The sequence below is a fragment of the Phalangium opilio genome, unplaced genomic scaffold (genome assembly GCF_054372755.1).
Source record: "Phalangium opilio isolate 3A_F unplaced genomic scaffold, DU_Popi_V2 ptg000329l_1, whole genome shotgun sequence".
NCBI classification, from domain to species: Eukaryota; Metazoa; Arthropoda; class Arachnida; order Opiliones; family Phalangiidae; genus Phalangium; species Phalangium opilio.
In genome coordinates this window covers 1,994,470-2,017,621 of record NW_028324226.1, presented here as the reverse complement: position 1 = coordinate 2,017,621, position 23,152 = coordinate 1,994,470, and the positions used below count along the sequence as shown (strand labels likewise).

At 35.5% G+C, this 23,152-nt stretch overlaps 2 protein-coding genes across 4 annotated transcripts in view; both read left to right on the top strand.

The window, feature by feature from the left end:
• The window catches only part of LOC149610233 (uncharacterized), a 366,116-nt gene that overhangs the window by 324,374 nt on the left and 18,590 nt on the right, over positions 1–23,152 (top strand). The window lies entirely within an intron of this gene.
• Positions 25–1,985, top strand: LOC149610234 (uncharacterized). 3 transcript variants are annotated; one of them, XM_089859692.1, is made up of 8 exons: positions 25–170; positions 252–467; positions 623–744; positions 801–1,005; positions 1,091–1,272; positions 1,338–1,377; positions 1,459–1,560; positions 1,830–1,985. In XM_089859692.1, exons 2-8 carry the CDS (start codon positions 263–265, stop codon positions 1,928–1,930), a joined length of 957 nt encoding a protein of 318 aa, XP_089715818.1. In that variant the 5' UTR covers positions 25–170; positions 252–262; the 3' UTR covers positions 1,931–1,985. The 3 variants fall into 3 exon arrangements, 2 of the variants coding, with proteins under 2 accessions (XP_089715818.1, XP_089715817.1); XR_016376838.1 differs by having other exon boundaries at positions 28–170; positions 1,338–1,760; XM_089859691.1 differs by having other exon boundaries at positions 28–170; positions 1,338–1,560.

Genomic DNA, 23,152 nt, shown 5'->3' with positions numbered 1-23,152 from the left:
GATCTCTATATATCTGGCTGTGCCGTATTATTAACTTTTCCCGCTTTTTCTCTTGTACGGGAATCCCGAAACTACGTGTCCGACGCATATTGAACTTTAGAATTTATGCTATTTCGAAGTTGAATTTAAGTGCTTAACTACAAGAATTTCTTATTGCAAAATTTATTTAGGTAAGTTACGTACAAATGTTCACTAATTATTTATTAGAAATTCAAATTGCCTACGTTTGCACTTATGATTTTGTCTTTTAGATTAACACACAATGGCCAAGGCTAAAACTGTTTACTTTGTTGTAAAATGGAAAGACGATGATATGTGGGATGTTTTAAATGTAGAAGATATGTTAAAACATAATCGCATAATGAAAAGAAATGTCTTGGAAAACCCTGATAAATTTATTGGGCAGGAGTTGGATATTAATTGGAGTGATGGAAAACCTTTAGCTACGGGACTTTTGCTAGCCCATGGTAGGCCATTGGATTTTTAATGATAAATAAATCAGTTTCTTTACTGTTATCAAAACCCGGAAATTTTGTAAACAAATATCCTTATCGAGTATCGCCCTTTAATCCTAGAAGTCTAAAAATGAACCCTCATCAGGTCTTTAATTCTTTTTAATTAGGTAAGTTTTCCGATATGGAAGCTAAAAGGACTGAAATTGCTAACAGCAATTTGAGGAGGCTTAGTGATGACCGACCATCAATTAGTATTTCGACTGAAACAGCTGGCATTAGCAAGAATGAGGTAACAAATTTGGCCTGAATTTTAAGCATAAAACTAACAATTATTCTTGATTATAGAGGAAGAGAGTTAAAGAAGATCAACAAACATTATTGATGCAACAAGTATTGAACACTAGCTCCTCAGAGTTAAATTCTGACTCTTTAACTAAACCATTAAGCCCAATGCCTTGCAAATGTAATAAATATCAAACTTTGAAAAAAAAATACAAATTGTTGAAAAGGGAAAATTCAAGTAATTTGGAAAAAGTTGAAAGAATGAAAGGTTTGAATAATTACTATCGATCATTTAAAGAGTTCTTTTAATTTTTGGCTTATTAACTTATAAATATATCATTTATTTTATGTAGAGGGGAAAACACTGCTCTCCGAATTAAGAACATTAGTCGAATCTGCCAGGGAAATTATCTCAAGTAACGAGAATACTTTTCAATCATCAGTTACGGCTGGCAATGTATCTGCTTTGGATGATACCATCTCCACAAGTTCATCTCCTACATCTCGACCAAAAAATTCAGATGATGCTCAAAATGTAAGAAATCTTTAGCGTCTGATTGATATTATGATAGATGTCAACAAAAAAAAATATTGTTTCAGGTTATGGTTTCAATTGGAAACCTTGTAAACGTTAGTAAAGGTATATTATCCATGATGTTAAGAACTTCTACTGGGCCAACAGTTCTAGCCAGATCCCTCCTTATGCACTTATTTACAACAGAGGACTTGATAGGGAAGTCACTAACTGGGCGGCAAAGTAACGCCCATAAAGGGAAAGCACCAAAGCCAGGTCTGGATAAAATCAAATTAGAAGCAATTATTGGTAAGTTTAAAGGCTGTTGGTTCTAATCTAAAATTAATGAAAATACAAAAATTTGTATATAACTTTAAAACTTTGAACGGAATCTCGAGAGCAATGGCCATATGGTATATATGTGTTAATCTCCTGATTCTCTTCCTCTGTTGTGATTATTTCAGTCTGTAGTTTTTATTTACAATTAGCCTGATCTCACTCTCTTTGTGGTGACTATTTCCGTCTAAAGTTTTTTATTTACATTGAGCCTGATCAGGATCACCCTAAATATTTTTTAGGATATACAATGAAAAGATATCCCACTGCGACGAAAAGAGAAATTATGGATTCATTGTCAAACAAAGTAAAGGAGATAAATACTAAATATATGGTTACTTGAAGATAAAATGTAGTTTTATTTCAAAATAAACGGGTACCTAGCATTTTTAAACATGTGATGGTTTTTTATATTAATTTAAAGATAAATGAAAATTTATTTCAAATTCAGGAAACTTTTTAAACACAACCTAGAAACGTTTTAAAATAAACCCAGAAACTTCTTAAAATAAACCTAGAAACTTTTTAAACACAACCTAGAAACTTTTTAAACACAACCTAGAAACTTTTTAAACACAACCTAGAAACTTTTTAAACACAACCTAGAAACTTTTTAAACAAAACCTAGAAACTTTTTAAACAAAACCTAGAAACTTTTTAAACAAAACCTAGAAACTTTTTAAACAAAACCTAGAAACTTTTTAAACAAAACCTAGAAACTTTTTAAACAAAACCTAGAATCCAATCTATAGAATCTAAAGGAATTTCTAAAAATAATCTAAAATAATTCTTTATAAAAATGACCCATTTGCTAAAGACATTCTATTGATGTGTTCGATAAAAATTCTAAAAAATACGCTATAGATATTTTATATAGCTACTCTAAATAAATGTCTATAGAATGTTTTTGTAAGGGTCGTACTGTTTTCTATCTCAATGTATAGCTATATAAAAAAAGTAATATTGAAGTTGTACACATTTTTAATCGGTATACCAAGTCCTCCTATATCGTGTTAGCGTTTATTTCAAGGTATACGACACATTTTATAATGATGGCTTTGGTTGGTATAAACGGAGTATAGAAACAAAGTCGAAATTTTAATTGCATTTTTCTACTGGTTTAATATGTATATTTCCTGGCTCATTTAGGCTAAGTTAAAATTTGTATTTCCGTGGAGAGTTTAAATGCAATATTTATTTCATAAAACTTGGATGTCGTAATAAATTCCCATATGAATACTCTAAAAGTACTGAATGAATTTATTCATTTTTTAAGTGAAAGTAATCTAATACTTAACACGTGAAACCGAAGTACACTGGGGTGGTTCTATGGGAAGTCAATTTAGAGTCTTAAATGTAACTTCTATGACATTTTGTCACAAGAGACACAAGTTTTATACCTCTCCGAGTGGCGATGACGTCACGGAGAGGTATTACACTGGACATGCCTGTGTGTGTGTGTCTTTCACCGCGTTCGCAGTTGGCAAATCGGAGAAAACGTCTTCGCAGTTGGCAAATCGGAGTAAATGTCTTTGCAGAAAGCAATTTTTGACGTCTATACTCCATTATCATCGTTGGGATTGAGAAGTACACGGCTATCGGCTAGGGTTATGAGAAACGGCTAGCCTCCCAATGGCAGGGCTTCCACTAAAGGTTCACGCAATTGCGGGTTTTCATATCATTTATTGTGAATTAGTCGCCTTATAGACCCTAAATTTCCAAAAATTGTTAACGAGGCGTACGCTTGAATTCAAAGGTCAACAATATCTATGTTTAAAATTATTTGAGGAATTAAGGTAATTTAATGACGATTAAAATAATTGATATCAGTTACATTTATTTAATTATTTGAGAAAAACCTCTTAATAGCGTCTCGACTCGGAGAGGTTATTTTGATTTCCCAACTTGTTTTTCGATTGTTTTACCGATGACCCCTATTCTTTTTGGAACACCTTGTATAGTCCCAATCAAAACACTAAATGATCGTCCCATAATTATTACTTCAGTTAACCCTTGCCACATTAAAATTCCCTGAACATCTGCAATGACTTCATAACTAACGAGTAAAAATCTAATCTAGCTCAATATATCAGGTCACATTGAGTAAATTCATGCTTAAATGAGAGCTGTTTGTTCTTAGCAATGTTTTGAAATATATTGTTCGCGTGTTAAAATCCATTTGAAATTTATACGACCGTTTACGTATTTGCGTTATTTATAATGTTATATACGTACAGTATAAACGTTCGAACTCGAGGCTATAAGCTAAAAAATTACATAATATTTTTAATGTATTCATTTTTAAATTTTGTTTCTATGCTGTAAGTTTGAACCTTCTTTTAAACCAATATATTTTTTTGCTCCCATTGTTTATTTAGTTATTAGTTTGAAGTCTGTTTTTGTTTGCTTAAAAGTGCCTACACTTTATTTTAACCAAGAATGCATACAGCTAAGTGGAATAAATGTGTAGCCACCCATTTTCTTAACGTAAGGACTGCGGATTTTTCTAGACTAATCATTATGTATAACGAATTGTATCTAGCTTCGCGTTACACCTCGTGTTTCTATACCAACCAATAAAATCGCAGTTAGAAAGACGTCAGAATTATGACGAGTGACGGATAGTAAGTTCTCAAGCCCGTCCCAGAAATTAACACGAGATGTATATGGGACCTTTTGATTCCTTTTAACTGTATGCATTCCTGTTTCAACGTTAATCGTTCGTAAGTTTCAACAATGTTACAATTTCAGTAATGTTTAAAAGTTTCACAGTTAGTGTAACATTAAATATTAAACCCTTTTGGTATACTGTATACCCATTAGGTTTGTTTTTGCGTAATAATAATTCATTTATGTTTTTACGCGAAAAATTTCTGGTTAAGTTCATGCAGACTTCCGTGTTTTATTTTTAAAACAAGTGTTTACCCTAAACTAATACTTTTGTTAGAAATTACAAAGTACCTCAGAATTTGCACGCTTTTTCTAAATTTTTTGGTTTTCCAAAAACTGAAACATAATTTCCAAAGTTTTGCTTCCGCGTAAGAAGTACATTCAAGTAGAAGGGGATCATAGAAGAAGGATGACACTCTTATTACTAATCTTACAATTTAGTTATGTAACATGATTCTTCCCCGCTAGACTCCCCTTTATGTTCGCTCTCCTGCTCATCAAACTTCAATTGGGCATCGCACCGTGCTAGGATGTATTCTATAACTGTTTGGTGGTACTACCCCTCAGCAATCAACTCACAAACCTTGATTGTCTTGACGTGGGGCAAAAATCCACAAGGACGCCTTGGCAAATAGTTAAGTGCTAATGATGAGGGAACTATTTATTGCGTATGTGATTCGGTTTAGTATTACCTTTGCTCCAAATGTAAAGGGATGTTGGGAAGAATCATGATACAATTACCCCGCTTTGTGGGTGGTATATTTCTCTCGAACAGAAGTATTATATACTTCTGATTCTAATAAATTATTGTACTGTAGTCTATAGAGTAGATTTATGTTCGCATTTTAAATTTGAACTGAACGAAATTACGTAGTCAATATTGAACATTTTTTATGGATTACGTCATAATGGCTTTCCTGGCATTGAGTGCATGGTGGTCTGGGAGGTCTGGCTTGTTCGTTTAAGTCCCTAAGTATTTCATCGCGGCGTTCCAACACTTTCTAAAAGTGAAATTGCCACTCTACAAGTTAGTTGTCCCGGAACGCCAATACCTCATTCTCACTGGGGGTTGGGACTCGATCCGCATACGGTATAAGCTATATTCCCGCAAAGAGTAGAGCTTGCCCAATTTTACGTTTATTCCAACCATGTTATAGAGGAGCTATAGGTGGTGGGTGCCAAGTGAGCGTATGGCGCGCGATTGAAGCTTGATACTTGGATAGATTAATAAAGGACAGTGTACGTTATTTCAGTTCTTCAATTACCTGTATTCGTTGCAAAAAAACGTAATAGTTAAAGGAACTGACCCGAGCTTGTGGGGGTCAAATTGTTGGTTAGTATAGTGACGGTGGCCTCATTCCTTGTGCCCAAAGAGTTGGGTGCTTTTCCTCGGAACTAAGAGCGGACTTGACCCCAACAGCTAGGCTCCAGTCCGGTGATCGAGCTCCTTTAATAACATCTAGACTCCCTTAAGCTTCTTCCCGTTTAAACTAACTAAAAATATGTTTGGGTTTTAATTCGTAAGTGACCCTGCGCTGCCCTTCGAGTATTTTTTTTTGTTGTTACTTTTCTTTCCGCCATTTTAAAAGATGGCGGCAAATCGAACCCCAAAGGTTTACCACAAAGTTCATCTATAGGATAAAGGGAACCACTGTTCGAAATATTACCGTTTTCGGTATAAAAATGTGAACTTTATTCCATAAAGACGAATTTTCTACATTTTTGGCCACCATTTTCCAAGATGGTGATGGATTGAAAAAAATCCTTTTTTGTTGCGTACGAACTAGTAAGGGTAACGTCCCTGCCAAATTTCAACCTCCTAGTTAAAGTACTTTGTGCTTTAAACATTGATTATCAGTCGTCACTTGGGACCAACTTTCCATTTCTTGGACATACCTTGGCGTTTTTACCTAACTAAATTCAGGAATGGCAACTTCTAAATTAATTCCACCCATCTTGATGCGTGCAACCGAAAGCACGGTTAAACTATAGGGAGCTAGGGCAGTGATCGGAGCTTATTAGGTGGCTTTTTGCAAGCGGCGCTAGACTGCCTGTATAAGGGGCCAGCGGGAAAAACGTCGTCGTAGACGTGATATCCATGCAAGATGACCAACAACCCGAAAACGTAGTACACCAATATCCAAGGTCTCTATATACAATTTTACGCTTACAAACTGACCACCGAAGTCCATCGAGTCTTTAAAACCAATTTTCCCCCTCCCCTTAATAATAAGATGACCCATAGCGTTATTTATGAGTATGGGACTCCGATTTACTTTGAATTCCCCAGACCTATCGGTCAGTCTCAAAGCCGTCGCCATGAATATACAAGCTACTCTTGCGGGTCAGAGCCTAAGATAATTGCAAATTCCCTGGTCGAACGCTTATTAATTTTTTTCTTCTCCTGTATACTTTACTCCTTGCCATCTTTCCCCCCACCCACAGTTGCGACGTAATTATCGGCTTTTTTATATATATATCCCCACCCTCAATCTACTGTGCGCGTGCTGTTTATTTGTACGCGTTGAATTACTTAATAATGGGAATGCAAGGAAAGGAAACGTGAAGAAACCTTTATTAGAAAGAATTCAGTATTCCACTTCATTCCTTGGGTCATCGCGAATGAAGGTATGACATTTTTTCAATCGTGAGATTATACCATAGATGAAAGCCATTTTAAATATAAAAATTAGGCTGTATTTATCATGGTATTAACTTTGGTTCTAGTTGAGACTCAAATTGAATATCGCTTCATTCATTCATTTTGGTATACTAGATATATCTCTCTTGGGTATTATCCACATTATAATTTTTTCCATGTAGATTTTTTTGGTCATTTCGCAGAAAGGTTATAGATTATTTATTGAAGCATTTTTAGATGATCCCCCCCCCCTGCATGAAGGACTAAATTTTGCAATATCCGGCGCTCGTTTTCAGAATTCTTAAATAATCAAGGGAAAAAATCTATTACCAATAAAGATTTTTGCGTACAGAGGGAAATTGGTTTCATTTTTTTTGTCGTTATCTTCTAGTTTTTTTACTTGTTTTCCGTTTCATATTTGTCCCATAATTACTGTATTTTTTGCCTGTTACTATGAGGTGTAAAACGACTTGTAAGACTAATATCTACATTTTGGTAAATTAATAAGTTTACGTGTCCATATTTAGTGATAAAATGGCGCACGTTCTTCAATGAGTGATGTCTTAATTTTGACTTAGTAATAAAGGCGGCCCATTGGTAACTTCTCTATTAAAGGAAACAAATTAACTGCCTCGTGGATTATGCAGTTTATTTTCCGTGAGTAGTTCATGGAAAATAAACTAGAGAAGAATATCTCCATGGAGTATTTCTTCTCTAACGCTGTCGTCCCGAAATTAGAGCTTTTTGGCCAAACCTGGGCCAAAGCACAAACAAACTAAATCAGTTTAAGATATACGTATTTAAATAAGTTAATTAGTTTTCTAAGTTGCTATAATTGTGAAACAACATCAGAGTGTTTTAAAACATATTTCGAGCTCCAATTGAGACCCTTGTTGATATCACTGATCTGGTTTTTCAAATTGATTTTTTTAGAAAACCGATGGGCCCCAGAGATTAGTTTAGATCAATTAAATTAAATTGTATAAATTAGTTTTTAAAATTGCTATAATTAGTCAAATAATTTGCATTGCCAATGATTGGTTCCCTCTCAGTAATTTTTGCCATAAAGGTGGAACTGGCTCGGGTCTATATAGAGATGTGAAATTACCGATTCAAATTTTGGGTAATTTATGGAAATTTATTTTTCTTAATGTGTATATAGTCTATTTAACCACGTTGAATTGTGAGCATTTTAAACCTAGTTTAGGTGGTTTAAACAACTCAAACTAATGGGAAATTGTGTAAAAACCTGGACGTAGATGTAAAATGGACTCATTTTTATAAACTCTGGCAGTTTACTCAAAAAGGTTTTGAGGGTCAAAATTTGTAAACTGTTTGGTAAATTACCATTATAAAAATGACGGTCTGATATAAATAGGTAATTTGGGGCTATATTTGTTAAATTACCGACTGTGCTACTGTATACTTGAGTCCGACCGAAACCCATCTCATTTCCTCTGGAGCTGAGATTCTTAAAGATTTTTTGGACACAAAGCCGATGATGAGTCGATCATCAACTATACGGTACATATATAACCCAAGAACCAAGATACCATACCACGTATACCATCTTTAGAAAACTTTCTAAGTGAAAGAACCGGTACACCCATGCATCTACCTCTGGAAAGCGAGAGAGATAGAAAAAATGCGGTCTAACAAATTTTGGGCAGCACCACACCAATCCCTGCAGTTCTTTCTTTCCATCCTTATCTATAAGTATAAACCAAGCAGGAATACTATGTACCAAGTATTGGCTCCCAAACGAAGCCAGCTAGCTAGCTAGACGTAGGGACAGCTAGGCTAAGAGTGAGTAAAGAGTGGACGAATGACGAGAGGAGGAGAGAAGCCATAGTCTTTTACACGAGTATGAACGTATGTCCTAGACATCTATATGATGGATGGATTCCTCCACTTTCATTTCTGGGTGCGGGAAGGGGACCAGGACGATCCGCGACGAGACGATGGGCGCGCTCAAGCTACCGCTTGCTGGCTTGCTTGCTGGAAAACGGAACGGTCGCGGCGTTGCAACGCGGACAGGGGAAGTCATCCACGGATATTGCCGCTAATTTCCCTTCACCGCCGTTGCCGACGACGACCGTCTCCTCTTCCTTTTCCTACTCTCTCTTCCTCTTCCTCATGTTCTCTCTCTCTCTCTCTCTCTCTCTCTCTCTCTCTCTCTCTCTCTCTCCCCTCTCTCTCCTACCATTTGCCAACCTCCTCTTTAACTTTCTCTGGTTAGAGTCGAGTTATATAGTCAAGAATGTATTCAGTTTTAACAAGGTTATTCAACTTAAGAGTTAAGACCGACGTAATTAAATTGATTTTGAGTATGAAAGCTACAGTTTTTAGAAAGTTCGCAGTTGTTGTTTTGGAATAATGACTTGTTGGTAACTTATCATCTTGGGATGGAACCACGTTGAAGAAATCATTTTAATTAAAATCGTGGGTCTTAGTTAGATCGTGAAGTTTAACACACGACATTAAACATGTTTATTAATTAGTACGTATAAAGACAGTAATAATTTTTAAATTTCTACAGCGTTTGATATTTCAAAAAGAGATTTCGTTCCCTCAAAACAAAATCTTTGCTATCTTCGCGCTGCCGGAAGTTGATGTCAGTTCCCTGTGACGTAGAATGTGAAAGGTATGCAAGAAATAAGGCTTGGGCTTAAGCCTAATTTTAAACACAATGTTATTGCTAAGCCTAGTTTGAAATTTCAAATTCAAGCGCGATTGTTTAGAACCAACCTTTTACGTATTTATGACGTGGATGGTCAGAGTCGTTTTTTGATTGAATGAATTTTTAAATTATTTCAAAAATTTGCTTTTCGGTGAAATTTTAACCGATTTTAACGAAATTTGTCTTACTTCAAAGAGAAAAATGCCCCCTACCTCATTAAATTGGATTTAAAAAATTGAACTTGCCCTTCAAGGTAGTCTTCTTGAAAAATTACCATTTTGAATGTTGCATGCTGTCACGTTGAAAATTGATGTTTTCATGGTTATTGACTATTGAGTTTTCATGGGTGAAATAATATATATTCATGCTATATAGTGCACGCGTGGCGTTTAACCCTTTTTCTCCTCCAACCCCTCCTTCTTTTCCTCTTAGTTTCACCTTTCCGCCTCGAAAATCCGCTGACCGTTGAGTAGTTGACCCCCAGTTTGAACCCCGGTTAGTTCGACTTGTATTATATACACATACTTCCTTACCCCATCCTTCAAGAATTGGTGATGACGCTCATATTTTTAAATTTGACTTGCAAACGTCAGTCGAGTCGAAATCAGATTTTTAATTGGCAGTTTAAAATTGATAAACGAACCATAATTAAAAAGGTTTTGAAGAATGATTAGTTTATATTTAAGTCAACTCTTGATTAAAATTAGGCCAAATGTATATAGCTTTGGTTTAAACTTAAGCCTAAAAGGCACTGGGGAATACTGTACTAAGTGCCTTTTGTCAACAAAACCCCAACACACCGCGCGGTCCGTGTAGTTAGTTACAATCTTCTAAAATCATAGGTTCATAAGATATGTTCCATAAGTTTGTCACTGGTTACACACTGGAACTTGTCATGAAGTGACGTAGGTCATAGATTCTCGTAAAGCGACGCCTGGCAAGGCGCTGTCAAAGGCTTAGTACATGCAGACTAAATAGGAAGATGGACTGCAAAACTAACCGAGTGTAGTCAATTCTCGTTTGTCGTTTTCGAACTAGCTCGAAATGTAAGTCTCTAGCATTATGTAGTGTATAGTTAGTGTCATACTTATGGAACATATCTTATAAACTTATGATAGCCTAAAACGGAATTTCACTTCTGGTAGCCAAAAACGGAATTTCACTTCTGGTAACGTGATTTAGTATTGCGTGTCAGTATTGCCAAGGAGTGTTATAAAAATTTCACAATACTTAATCGTGCGTTTTCCGTTAAGCTTATCGACTCACGATTTTAATTAACAAAGTGTACAATTAATGAAATGAAATCAATTTTAAAACGTCATTTACTCATTCCAATCCACTTTTAATAATTATATATAATACTTGATTAAATATTAAATACAGACCTACTTGCGATAACGTTTTTTATCGTGAGTTAATACGAATTATCTCACGAATATTAGACGGTTAAATTCATTTATTAAATCGTAGGTTATTTTCTTCAATCATAAGTGCACCTCTTTATACTGGCTGTTTCTGATAAGTCTGCCATAAATTAAAGGATTTGTTAGTGTCACAAAGAACATGGATGGGGACTACATCATTTAATTGCGGAGATATGTGCTTCCAAACATTGATTGGCCCCTAAAACAATTAAGAAAATAGTCACACATACGGAGTAAGACATATGAGCCTTCAATAATCTTCAATTTAAGAACGTTATTCATCCTTTATCTTGCAGGAATTATTGCGTACGCTTGTAAAATAAGCTAATTACTCAACATGTGTTATTATTTCCTTAATTGTTTTAGGGCCAATCAATGTTTGGGAGCCCATATCTCCTATAACTAAATCATGTTGTAGACCCCGTTTATGTTCTTCGACATGCACTTTCCACTCAGTTCGACCCCAAGATCACACACTCCTTGTGTTTTCGAATTAGGTAAATCGCATGATTTTAAAAGCTTTTTAATGACCTTCCTTCCTATACGTTATTTAACTTAACAAAATATAACCGAATGTTTAGTTTAACAATGGAACCGAAAATAAATATATTTGCCCATGAAGAACTAAGTATATTTTATCTTTTACAAAAGTACTAGTAAATAAATCAACTTATTTAAATTTGATTTTGTTTAACGTATGAAAGGGTAATGAACTTAAAAGGATTGAAATTATATTACGTATAGTTAAGTCGAATATTGTGATAATGGAGGGTGTTGAAATATATAGTCTACATTATGAAAATCACCCCTTTCGGTTTAGACTCTCTTTAGTTCCGTTAATTTGAAATGGAATTCCGGTGAAAGCGACTCGCTTTTAATCGTTTGAATATATTTATACACTAATCTATTTTTCCTTCACAATAAATGCGAATACACTTTTTCAAAACGTAAACTTTTATGTTAATGTCCCAGGAACAACACGCGCTTTGTTTAAAGGTCAAGTCTCATTTAAATAAAATATAATAAGGTAGGGGTATTTTCTCTTTAAAATAAGGCAAGTTACGTTAAAATCGGTTAAGATTTCACTACGATATAATTTTTTGAAATAATTTAAAAACCATGCAGCTTGATATTAATTTGAAATGCGCGGGAATTATTTTCTTTCCCCATCTGCGTCATAGTTCAAGTCTCAAAGTAGGCTTAGCATAACATTGCGTATAAGATTAGGTTTAAATCTAAGCCTTATTTCTTGTATAATTTTCACCTTTTACGTCACAGAGAACTAATATCAACTTCCGGTAGCGCGAAATTTTGAAGATTTTGTTTTGATGGGACCAAATTTTTTTTGGTATATATTGTATTTATACACATAGAAATGTTTAATGACGTGTTTAAAATTTTAGGAATTAAATTAGACTGGTCCTTTAACGGGGAGAAAGTTTTAGATTGTTGTGAAAATCAAATGATTGTACGTATAAAAAACCTAATGTTTTTTTCTACGAGGTTTTATAAAAGTATATTTTTATTCAAAATGTATATGCATTTGTAATATCGGGAATTCATACAGCGAATAAGAATCATTATGTAACCAGTTTCTCAACATATCTTTATTCGGATTTTGTGGGAAGAGCTAGATTAATCATAATATATGAATATATGACGAATTTTACATCTCAAATAATGTATCTCGTTGCCTGTTACACCTTGAGCGCGCGCGTCTGACCTCGAGGCTGCTACCAACCAATGAAATTACAGTTAGAAAGACGCCATCAGAATTATGACGCGTGACGTGTAGTAAGTTCTCAAGCCCGGCCCACAAAACCTGTGTAGAAATTAACATGGGATATATGGTGTCACAATGATTCCTATTGACTGTATGCATTCCTGGTAATATATACATATTGTAATTTTTCTAAAAGGTTTAGTCATAATTTGTTTTTAGGGGATTGTTGCAATATTACGTCCAGTGAAATTAGACTATACACTGTTTAGTAACGGATCGAAGAAGGTTATTATCAATGTTGTTAGTTTTTGCACGTGTTATACCCTGGTTTTGTGCCATGGCTAATTTTATTTGTTAAGGAACATCATAAGAAAGGATTTTGATTAGTAATTGAGTCACAGAATTATGTTTATGTTGACAGTTATACGGGGTGTTTCTGATAAGTCTGCCATAAATTGAAGGGTGTGTTCTTTGGGTCAAACTGAGTGGAAAGTGCATGCCAATTAAAAGAACATGGGGTTTACGGAAATACATGCTCCCGAACACTGATTGGCCCCTAAACCAAGGAAATAGTCATGTAATTAGCTTTACTTTACACATTTAATATTACACTTCTGCTGGATAAAGGTCCAATTATACTTGTATGAACATGGAATACCTTTAATTATACCTCTGTATGCATGTGAAATCCCTTCAATTATACCTCTGTAGGCACGTGAAATCCCTTCAATCATACCTCTGTAGGCACGTGAAATCCCTTCAATCATACCTCTGTAGGCACGTGAAATCCCTTCAATCATACCTCTGTAGGCACGTGAAATCCCTTCAATCATACCTCTGTAGGCACGTTAAATCCCTTCAATCATACCTCTGTAGGCACGTGAAATCCCTTCAATCATACCTCTGTAGGCACGTGAAATCCCTTCAATCATACCTCTGTAGGCACGTGAAATCCCTTCAATCATACCTCTGTAGGCACGTGAAATCCCTTCAATCATACCTCTGTAGGCACGTGAAATCCCTTCAATCATACCTCTGTAGGCACGTGAAATCCCTTCAATCATACCTCTGTAGGCACGTGAAATCCCTTCAATCATACCTCTGTAGGCACGTGAAATCCCTTCAATCATACCTCTGTAGGCACGTGAAATCCCTTCAATCATACCTCTGTAGGCACGTGAAATCCCTTCAATCATACCTCTGTAGGCACGTGAAATCCCTTCAATCATACCTCTGTAGGCACGTGAAATCCCTTCAATCATACCTCTGTAGACACGTGAAATCCCTTCAATCATACCTCTGTAGACACGTGAAATCCCTTCAATCATACCTCTGTAGACACGTGAAATCCCTTCAATCATACCTCTGTAGGCACGTGAAATCCCTTCAATCATACCTCTGTAGGCACGTGAAATCCCTTCAATCATACCTCTGTAGGCACGTGAAATCCCTTCAATCATACCTCTGTAGGCACGTGAAATCCCTTCAATCATACCTCTGTAGGCACGTGAAATCCCTTCAATCATACCTCTGTAGACACGTGAAATCCCTTCAATCATACCTCTGTAGGCACGTGAAATCCCTTCAATCATACCTCTGTAGGCACGTGAAATCCCTTCAATCATACCTCTGTAGGCACGTGAAATCCCTTCAATCATACCTCTATGCGCGTGAAATCCCTTCAATCATACTTCTATGCGCGTGAAATCCCTTCAATCATACTTCTATGCGCGTGAAATCCCTTCAATCATACTTCTATGTGCGTGAAATCCACTAAAATAGCTAAATTGGCTCAGGTTTAATTCTTAGAAGAGTGTATCTCTAGGTGCGGTCGTTTAATTTACCGATTGAAATACAGTTAGGTAAAATCCTTAGGGTAATATCCCACCGTATAAAAAAAAAACCTGACAAAAAATATCACCCATCCGTTACGAGGGTATGAGAGGGAGAGAAAAAAACTTACTATAGCTTATAGCTAAAAAAGTCTACATTTGAAGTTTTGGGAGGAGTTTGGACACGATTTTTTCATTAGCTGACCAATTTCGGCTACCCCTAGAGTCCACCCACCTATCAAAAGGTAAATCTACCCCCTATTTTTTCGTGACCCCCGTTCCCCCCTACTCTCCAATGACCGCCGACTTTGTAATTTACATAAAACCATAGGTGAAAGGTAGCGTTATAAAAATCCATCGTAGAATATCGAAAAATATCGAGGTACGTACGCCTGTTTGTGCTATTAAAGTCGTATCGGGATTTAGATTTACAGTTTTTTTTTTTCTTCGCAAGGGTAAACGTATGCTAAATTTGGGTGGTTATTATAGACTTGTTCGCACTTATGACAATCAGTGTTTGAAAGGTACGTAGTACCAGGGAGGACTGGAAAGGGAGTCGTATTGTGAGTTGTACTGGTGTTCTACACCGCGAGCCTAGACACCCACCGTGGGAGAAAAGGTATCGAAGGGGGTTAAATTAGTTCCATCTTGACAGGTGGGTAACTGTTTGTATATTGAGTTAACGTTTTTTGTGCCCTCTCTCCAACACAAAATGTACCATTTTGAAAACTGATTACGCGTGAAACTGCAGCCAACGGACGCTTTCTTTCGTTATAAAGATTCTCGCGAGAGGGCAGTTCATAGTGCGAGTTTACGGTAACTCTGATGTGCCGCTGGTCACGTGATAAGCCATGACGATGTTCCCCTCCCTCCACCCTAAATCCCTCGATCTCCCTTTCTCCCGGTGTGCGAGTTCAGATGTCTAGATCTAGAACGTGCGTGTAATTCCGCTTCTTTCCTATTCCTCCCTGAAATAAGACGAAATAGTTTTTTTTTTTGGCTTTGTATGCCAAGTCTGCAGTGGGAACGCTGCTCAATTTCTATATCAGTTTTTTTAGAAAGGACCCAGATAATTCCTGAATATAGTAAAAGGTGACTCTATATTAATTAGTTATCCATGAATTAAAGTTAACTATGCATTATTCCGGCAAATTTTTTTCTTGCTTGGATATTAAACAAAACTCGTATAAATAAGTTTAAATCGCAAAATAATTTTCCATTACAGTAAACTTACCATAATCAAATCTAAAATTTAGGTCTAAAAAATGTCAGTTCTTCAAACCCCCGTACGCGCTCTGCAACGCTAACATTGATGTGCAGCCGGTAAAACAAACATACAGGCGAACATCATGAAAAATGCCAATTCTCAGTATAATTTATTGAATTTTAACAAACTCAACCTGTTCTGTCCTTAATAAATTCATTGTCTTCCGTATCGTATCAATGAAAGAAAGGTACACATACTCATTTTAAACATAAAAGCTAGCGAAAGATGCGTCAAATGTTAGTTACGAGCACAATATGACACGACACGGCGTTAATTTATCAATTAAACCCAACTTATACCTTAAATGCAAACAAACCTTGAATATTCCATACAAAAGGCTATAGCGTATACATAGACGTATACGTGCATTGGTCATTGGCACGTGCTCCAAATTTTGAACAGGTAAAAGGTGGAGAGGCCTTAGTATACCTGCATGGAAGTAGCTGTACAGGAGCATGGCATGTACAGTCTTTTCAAAAAATCCCTAGTTTCCTCTCCGGTAGTTTTTTACGCCTTTTTAACTATGCCTATAGTCAGAAGTATATAATACTTCTCTTCGAGAGAAGTGTACTACCCACAAAGCGGCCTGGGTAATTGTAACATGATTCTTCCCAACATCGTTATACATTTATTATAGCAAGGTTAGTGAACCGAATCACATACGCGATAAATAGCTCCCTGATCATTACAATATTAACGCTTAACTATTTACCAAGGCGCATGCGCTTCTGGGTGGAATTTTGTCAAACGTCATGACAATCAAGGTTTGTGGGTTGATTGCTGAGTATTTAGTACTAAATAGTTATAGAATTCACCCTGGCACAGTGCAATGCTCATCTGAACTTGGTTTGATGAGCGGGGGAGCAAACAAAAAGGTGAACACTGAACCTTGGAAGAATCATGTTTCATAACTACAGTATTAAGAGGATACAGAGTGTCATCCTTCTTCTATTATCCCCTTCTGCTGGATTGTCTTATACTCATTTCTATTATACGCGTCTCAATCGCCTTGGTATAAAGGGCCTCATTTTGGGTCCGCCTCTCTAACGCGTTTTTACTAGAAAATGGGTAGCGGTACAACCCCCTTAGAAGCTACTTCTCGCTTCTACTTTACTATCATAGTATTACGTTATTTCATTTTTATATTACGTTAAATACGTGATCTGGGTTTAGGAATAGCGAATTATCCAAAAACCATACCCCCAAACTTCTACAGCGACAACATATAAAACTTTTTTGTTCTACGTTTTTTAGCCTTTGATTTTTATCTATCAACAAAATTCATTATATTTGTGTATTGCGTACATATGTTTCGTGTTTATGTACTGTATTGCACAGCGTTAATATTTGTAAAACCGTGTTTATGGAATATTAATTTCATAGGTATATATATTTATACGCGTTTAGCCCTCTTTTTTTTAAAAAATTCAATTTAGCTTAGCCCGTGAGGTGTATGTATGTCGCCATAGCGGGGGCGTTCGGTTCGAACGGCTACGGAGGTTGAACCTCCCGTTGCACGCCTCTTCTGTATACGAATTTACATATTTGAGTATATAAATTGGCTGTTTTTTTTTCTTCGGGGATACATTGTATTTTAATTTTAAAGAGAGGGTGAAGTGTATGCTTAAAATTACGCGTTTTTAACGTTAATTCTAAAAATGGTGTAGTTATAGAATTAGTTTTATTCATTTCAATCGAAATATTTAACCGAATACCAGGATTAAGTGTCAATGATTTAACGGTTTCATAAGTGGAGTGTGACGAGTGGCCACTTTGTTGTCTTATACTCTAAAGACGTTCGGAACATTGATGGGTAAATGGACAACAAAGACTTTAGATATGACCTAGAAGCGATATCTAGTTTACTAGGGATAAGGTATATATTCGCCACATTTCTAGCTTTATCTCCAGTCCAAACAAAGGTCCGGAGTTAATCCCCGCCTCTAAATTACTACCAGCATCTTATTGGTTCTTGAAAACTCATATCAGCGCGACGCGAAAGTTACGTATTTTCCGACTGAGGAGAGGCGAAATAGCCCGGCCTCTTTTGTATTTGAAAGGGGGGCTGGGACTATGGCGCGCGAATACTTAGACATCTTATACCTTCTCCCTAGTAAACTAGGTATCGCTTCTTGATATGACTACAAACATAGGGACTTTGTAGTACTGGTAATTTTGAAGGCCTATCTAATATCTTTGGTAAACTAAAGCCGGTATAGTCTGGGAGTAGACTATGAATCCCTCGCTTTGGGGACACTTTTATAACAGAAGATTCTGTACTGCCCTGATAGTGAAATGTCACTGAGGGGGTATGACGTCATCGCCATAGAACTGAAAGAACTCTGTTGAACCAGGAATACATACAGCTAATTGGAATCATTGTGTAGCTGTTTTCTCAACATATCTAGGACTGCGGATTTTGTATGAAGAGCTAGTCCAATCATTATAGATGACCAATTTTTCCTCTCGAATAATGTTTATCACTGCACGTTGAACCTTGCTCGTTCCAAGAAACTTCTCAACCAATGAAATCATAGTCTAGAAAGACGTCAGAATAATGAGGCGTGAAGGATAGCCCGGCCCACAAAGCCCGTAGAGGTATGAACATGGTGCACAATGATTTCTATTAGCTGAATATGTATTCCAGATTGAGCCAAAGCTAGCTCTGAAAATTTTCTGATATGTAAATTGAAAGTTAAAGATCACGTCCGACAATCTATTCAACATCCCTTTTAAAAAGTCGATAAAATTAAGTTAATATAATAGTAGCTTTGGGAAAAGAGGTGGATTTTTCAAGTCACCCTATATGCGTGTCTGATGAAATGCAAGTGGGCGGTACCTAAACCTGAAGAAAGAAATAATAAAAAAATAAAACTGAAATTTTTTCATAATTTTCTATATTTATATACAACAGTCCCTAAAAATTTTGCACCCTTTCCAAACGAAAACCAAACATTGAAACACGCTTTAAGTCACTTTGTTCCGGTGTGTTTACTTTCTAACACCTTCATATTTTTCCCACTTTGAAAATATATTTCAAAGGCGCCTTTGTTTCTTAATCGTTCTATTCCCGCCCGCTTCGCGACAATTTAATTGTGGAAGTTCTGTAGTTTTAGTTGCGAGTTTAGTCTTTAATTTACATTACTTACATTGAAGAAACAAGCCCTGTTGATTCTTCAAGCTATTAACGATTGTACAGTTAAGAGTAAGAACTGACTGCAGGGTGTGTGTGCGTCAATTCTATTGGCTGTTTAGATGCTTGGTTGATTTATTTTTTTAGATTCCGTGACATTCGATTATTACCTCGTTTTTAATAGTCGCTAGCTGAATTTTTCTCTAAATTTATACGCGTAGATTTGAGTAGTGTAGATTCGGTTTTATAGTTTTTAATAAGTTCTCACTAAAATCAAAAGTTCATTAGATATGCTTCATAAGTTTGTCAATGGTTACAAACTGGAGCTTGTCATGAAGTGACATAGGTCATAGATTCGAGGTAAAGCGACGCCTGGTTTTGGCGCTGTCAAAGGCTAATACAGACTAAATATGAAGATGGACTGCAATATTAACCGAGTGTAGGACTTCAATTCTCGCTTGTCGTTCTCGAACTAGCTCGAGCTGTAAGTCTCTAGCATTACTAAGTATGGCTAGCGTCATACTTTTGGAACATATCTTATAAACTTATGTTAATGCATAGTGAGTTACAAAATGGTGGTTGGACCGAAGTTCAGTGGGTTCTATGGGACATTTTGTGTTTAAAATGGTCTATGACATTTTGACCCAAGGGTCACCGTTTACAAGTTATGATTAATTAATTAATTAAAGTTTTAATTAAATTATAATGGGTTCTTTAGAGCCAATTTGAGTCTAAAATGTTCAGTGACGTTTTGACCCAAGGGTCACCTTTTGCAAGTAATAATAAAGATTTAATCAAATTAGAATTATCTTTCAATTTCTTCTAGTTCTATGTACCATTTTGAGTCTAAAATGTTCCATGACCCTAATCTTAACCTTTGGTCGGACAAAAATTGGCTAAATTAGATTTTGGTTAAACTGATGGGGAATATTAATTAAATTAGTTTGATAATTAAATTCAAGTTTAACTTTAATTGAAGACTGACTTTTATAAGGCCAAATATATCTTATCTTAACTTAAAGTTAAATTTATAATTTAAATTAACGGGCTAACTTAGTGGGTGCAATGAAAAATAAACCCCCGCCTATGTCTCGGTGAAAACGAGAAAATTTTATTTACTCAAAAGTAATTTGCATATTTCTGTAGAGAATAAAAAATTCAAGGAACAAATATGCATAAACATTTAATTCCATCTAAAAATGTTGCGCAAAGGATTTTAAACAGCGTTATTAAATTAAGGATATAGTAACTAATATCTTCTCCTTAAAAATATGTCCCAAATACTTTAAATATCTATATAAACCTTTTTTTTTAAATTAAGTTCTTTGCAAGCGAGAGATCGAGTCGGCATGCATTTCATCATATACAGTTCTTAAAAATTATTTACGACAAACTTATGGAAATTTCAATTTTCATCGGCCTTTTTTTAGGACAAGTATATTAGTTTCTAAAATTAATTACTACGAAATTAGGAATCTTAAAAAGAAAACCGTTTAATATAGCTGTGGATTACTATAGGCCTTGGCAGCATATGAAAGGTTTTACGTTCATTACAAGCTTAATAACTAACCTTGAGGAACTCAATTAGCAAACCACTACTAATGCAGTTTGGTCGAATTCGTAAATTAACGAATTGTGACCGTGCTTAAAGAATAAACATACAAATAAACAAACAAACATCTTTCTGAAATGTACAGGGTGTTCCAGAAAGGGTGGTATAAGCCAAATTTAGTTGGCTCTATTATCCAAGTTATGATTGAAGTGTTTTACGCATGACCCCTTTAATAAAATTAGCATCAGTTTCTTGTTTAAATTTAATTAAGGGGTTATCCATAAACACTGCAATCATAACTTGTAAATGGTGTCCATTGTGTCAAAATGTCATAGAAGTTACATTTTCGACGACTCAAAATCACCCATTCATGGAGGATTGATACCATTTGCACCAGTAGGCCTGGCTACTTGGGGGCAGAGTGCGGTACCATGTAGTATGGCCTCCTGGTGTACATGGTATCACTTCTCCTAGTCTTAAAACCGCTGTATTTCGGCTACAGAACCTCGAGCAGAACCTTTTTGAAACACCTTGTATATTTCTTCAAAATTCATATTAAATTTATTATTTTAAGGACTTATTTTCTAGCAGAGGTAAATAGATGTCAAGATGAGTAATCGTAATTTATCTTGTTTGAAATGGCGTGTTTTAACCCGGCGACGACCTCCTATAGTTATTTTGTTAATTTCCCCACCACGTAGAAAAGCGCAACGGGTGGTTTTTCCTCGAATAATCGGTTGTAAATTCAAGACTGTAAAATTTTGAAATACATTTTAACGCAAATTAGTTACTTGGAATATCAATGTTTGCACGTGCAAGATTGGTATACTTGGGTTTTCCATTCTTCGATGAATTCTCTCTCTCTCTCTTTAGGTCTTTGGGGAATTCAACTTTAAAGGTAAAGTTCTGGTAACATAACATTATACCTTAAAAGAAAGGCCTTTTTCAAAATATAAAAGAAATTAAATATTTAAAAAATAAATAAATGGTCTCTTATTACAAAAGAAATAGCATTTAATAAGTCTTATAAATAATGAAGGACTACTGCGCAATTGGTTTAGTGGCGTCTGCTAAATCGAACCACTTCCCCATACGGGAGCGGGATTGGTTGAATTCTCACAGCCTGAGAGGGGTAAGAGGTTCGGGCTAGCAGACGCCACTAAACCAATGGTGGATGGCAAGGAAGTAGTCCTTGATTATTTTTAAGACTAATTAAATGTTAATTATTTTGTAATAAGAGACGATTTAATTTTTAATATTTTTCCTTTCATATTTTGAAAAAGATCATTCCTTTGCTACCTGAACTTTGCCTTTAAACATGTCGGTTTGTCTTTTCAAGCTCCCGACTCCCGCGGGTGTTTTCCCCCAATGGCACAGTCGTCTTTCAAATACCTATTCTCTCTAATTAAAAGTCACCCCGGACCGTTTAACTCCCTATATAATTTATGCATAGTTTAACTGAGATGTAAATGTATAAATTTTCAACGTGATTGGCTTGAGTTTGCGGTATATTTGATGCCATTTCTTGACGTCGCCTCAACTCCTCTGTTACGCGCAGTTTAAGTGTAAGCTTTTATTATTAATTTGTACTCAATTTATGAAACCATGACCTTATTTAATTCGATTTTAAGTGTACCGCGAAAATATTTTAAATATTTCAAGAAATTGAATTAAATTTTTCAGACGAAGTTATAGAAATAGGCTTTTAGTGATTTTTAAGAGTGTGTTATTAGCTAGGTCAATTAAACAGTAGAAGAAGGCCCCGTTTACACTGAACCACTTTTTAAACTGATTTGAACCGCATTTTTGAAAGGCCTAACACCAATGTATTTTTAAAAATAAATTAATTGATTTATTTTTCTCATAAATATCTATATGGTTAATAGAAAAATGATAGATATGACCTAATTTCAAAACGGTTAGTTAAGAATTATTATTATTTAAAAGCCTGCCATTGACTGTGCTAAAATTATTACACTTAAACCGTTATCAGTGTACAGGGAATTTGATAGTGATTAGCTCCTTGGGGAAATTACGGTTACCGGTATAGTATACAGGGTGTTCCAAAAAGGAAGGGTGTTAGTACCCAAGTACAGTTAAGGGTAGTCAATTTTATGACATTTTGCCCTAAGGGACACCGTTTACAAGTTATGATTGAAGTATTTTAGGAATAACCCCTTAATTTAATTAGCATTATATTTAGGTTTCTTACTTAAATATAAGGGGTCTTCCGTAAAACACTCCAATCATAACTTCTTTAGGGTGTCCCTCTATTAGGGCAAAATGTCATAGAAATTACATTTTTGACCCTTACATATAAGGGGTCATTCGTAAAACACTTCAATCATAACTTGTCTAGGGGACAAAATGTCATAATTAATTTAAATTAAATAATACATTTTCGACTCAAAATTTATTTCCCATATAGAACCCACAATTAAAAAATACCAATTAAGATTAAATGAAATCAATATGCGAAAGAACTTTTCCTGTACGCCAAAATTAACCACGCCGTGTCTAGAAATTATACAGATATAAACAAGGCTAATTAATTCTTAAATTAAGATTTGGTAAATTACTATTAAGGTATTAGAAAGTGCCACGTTTCCTTCTCGTAACATAAACCCGCCTTCTTAAAATCTC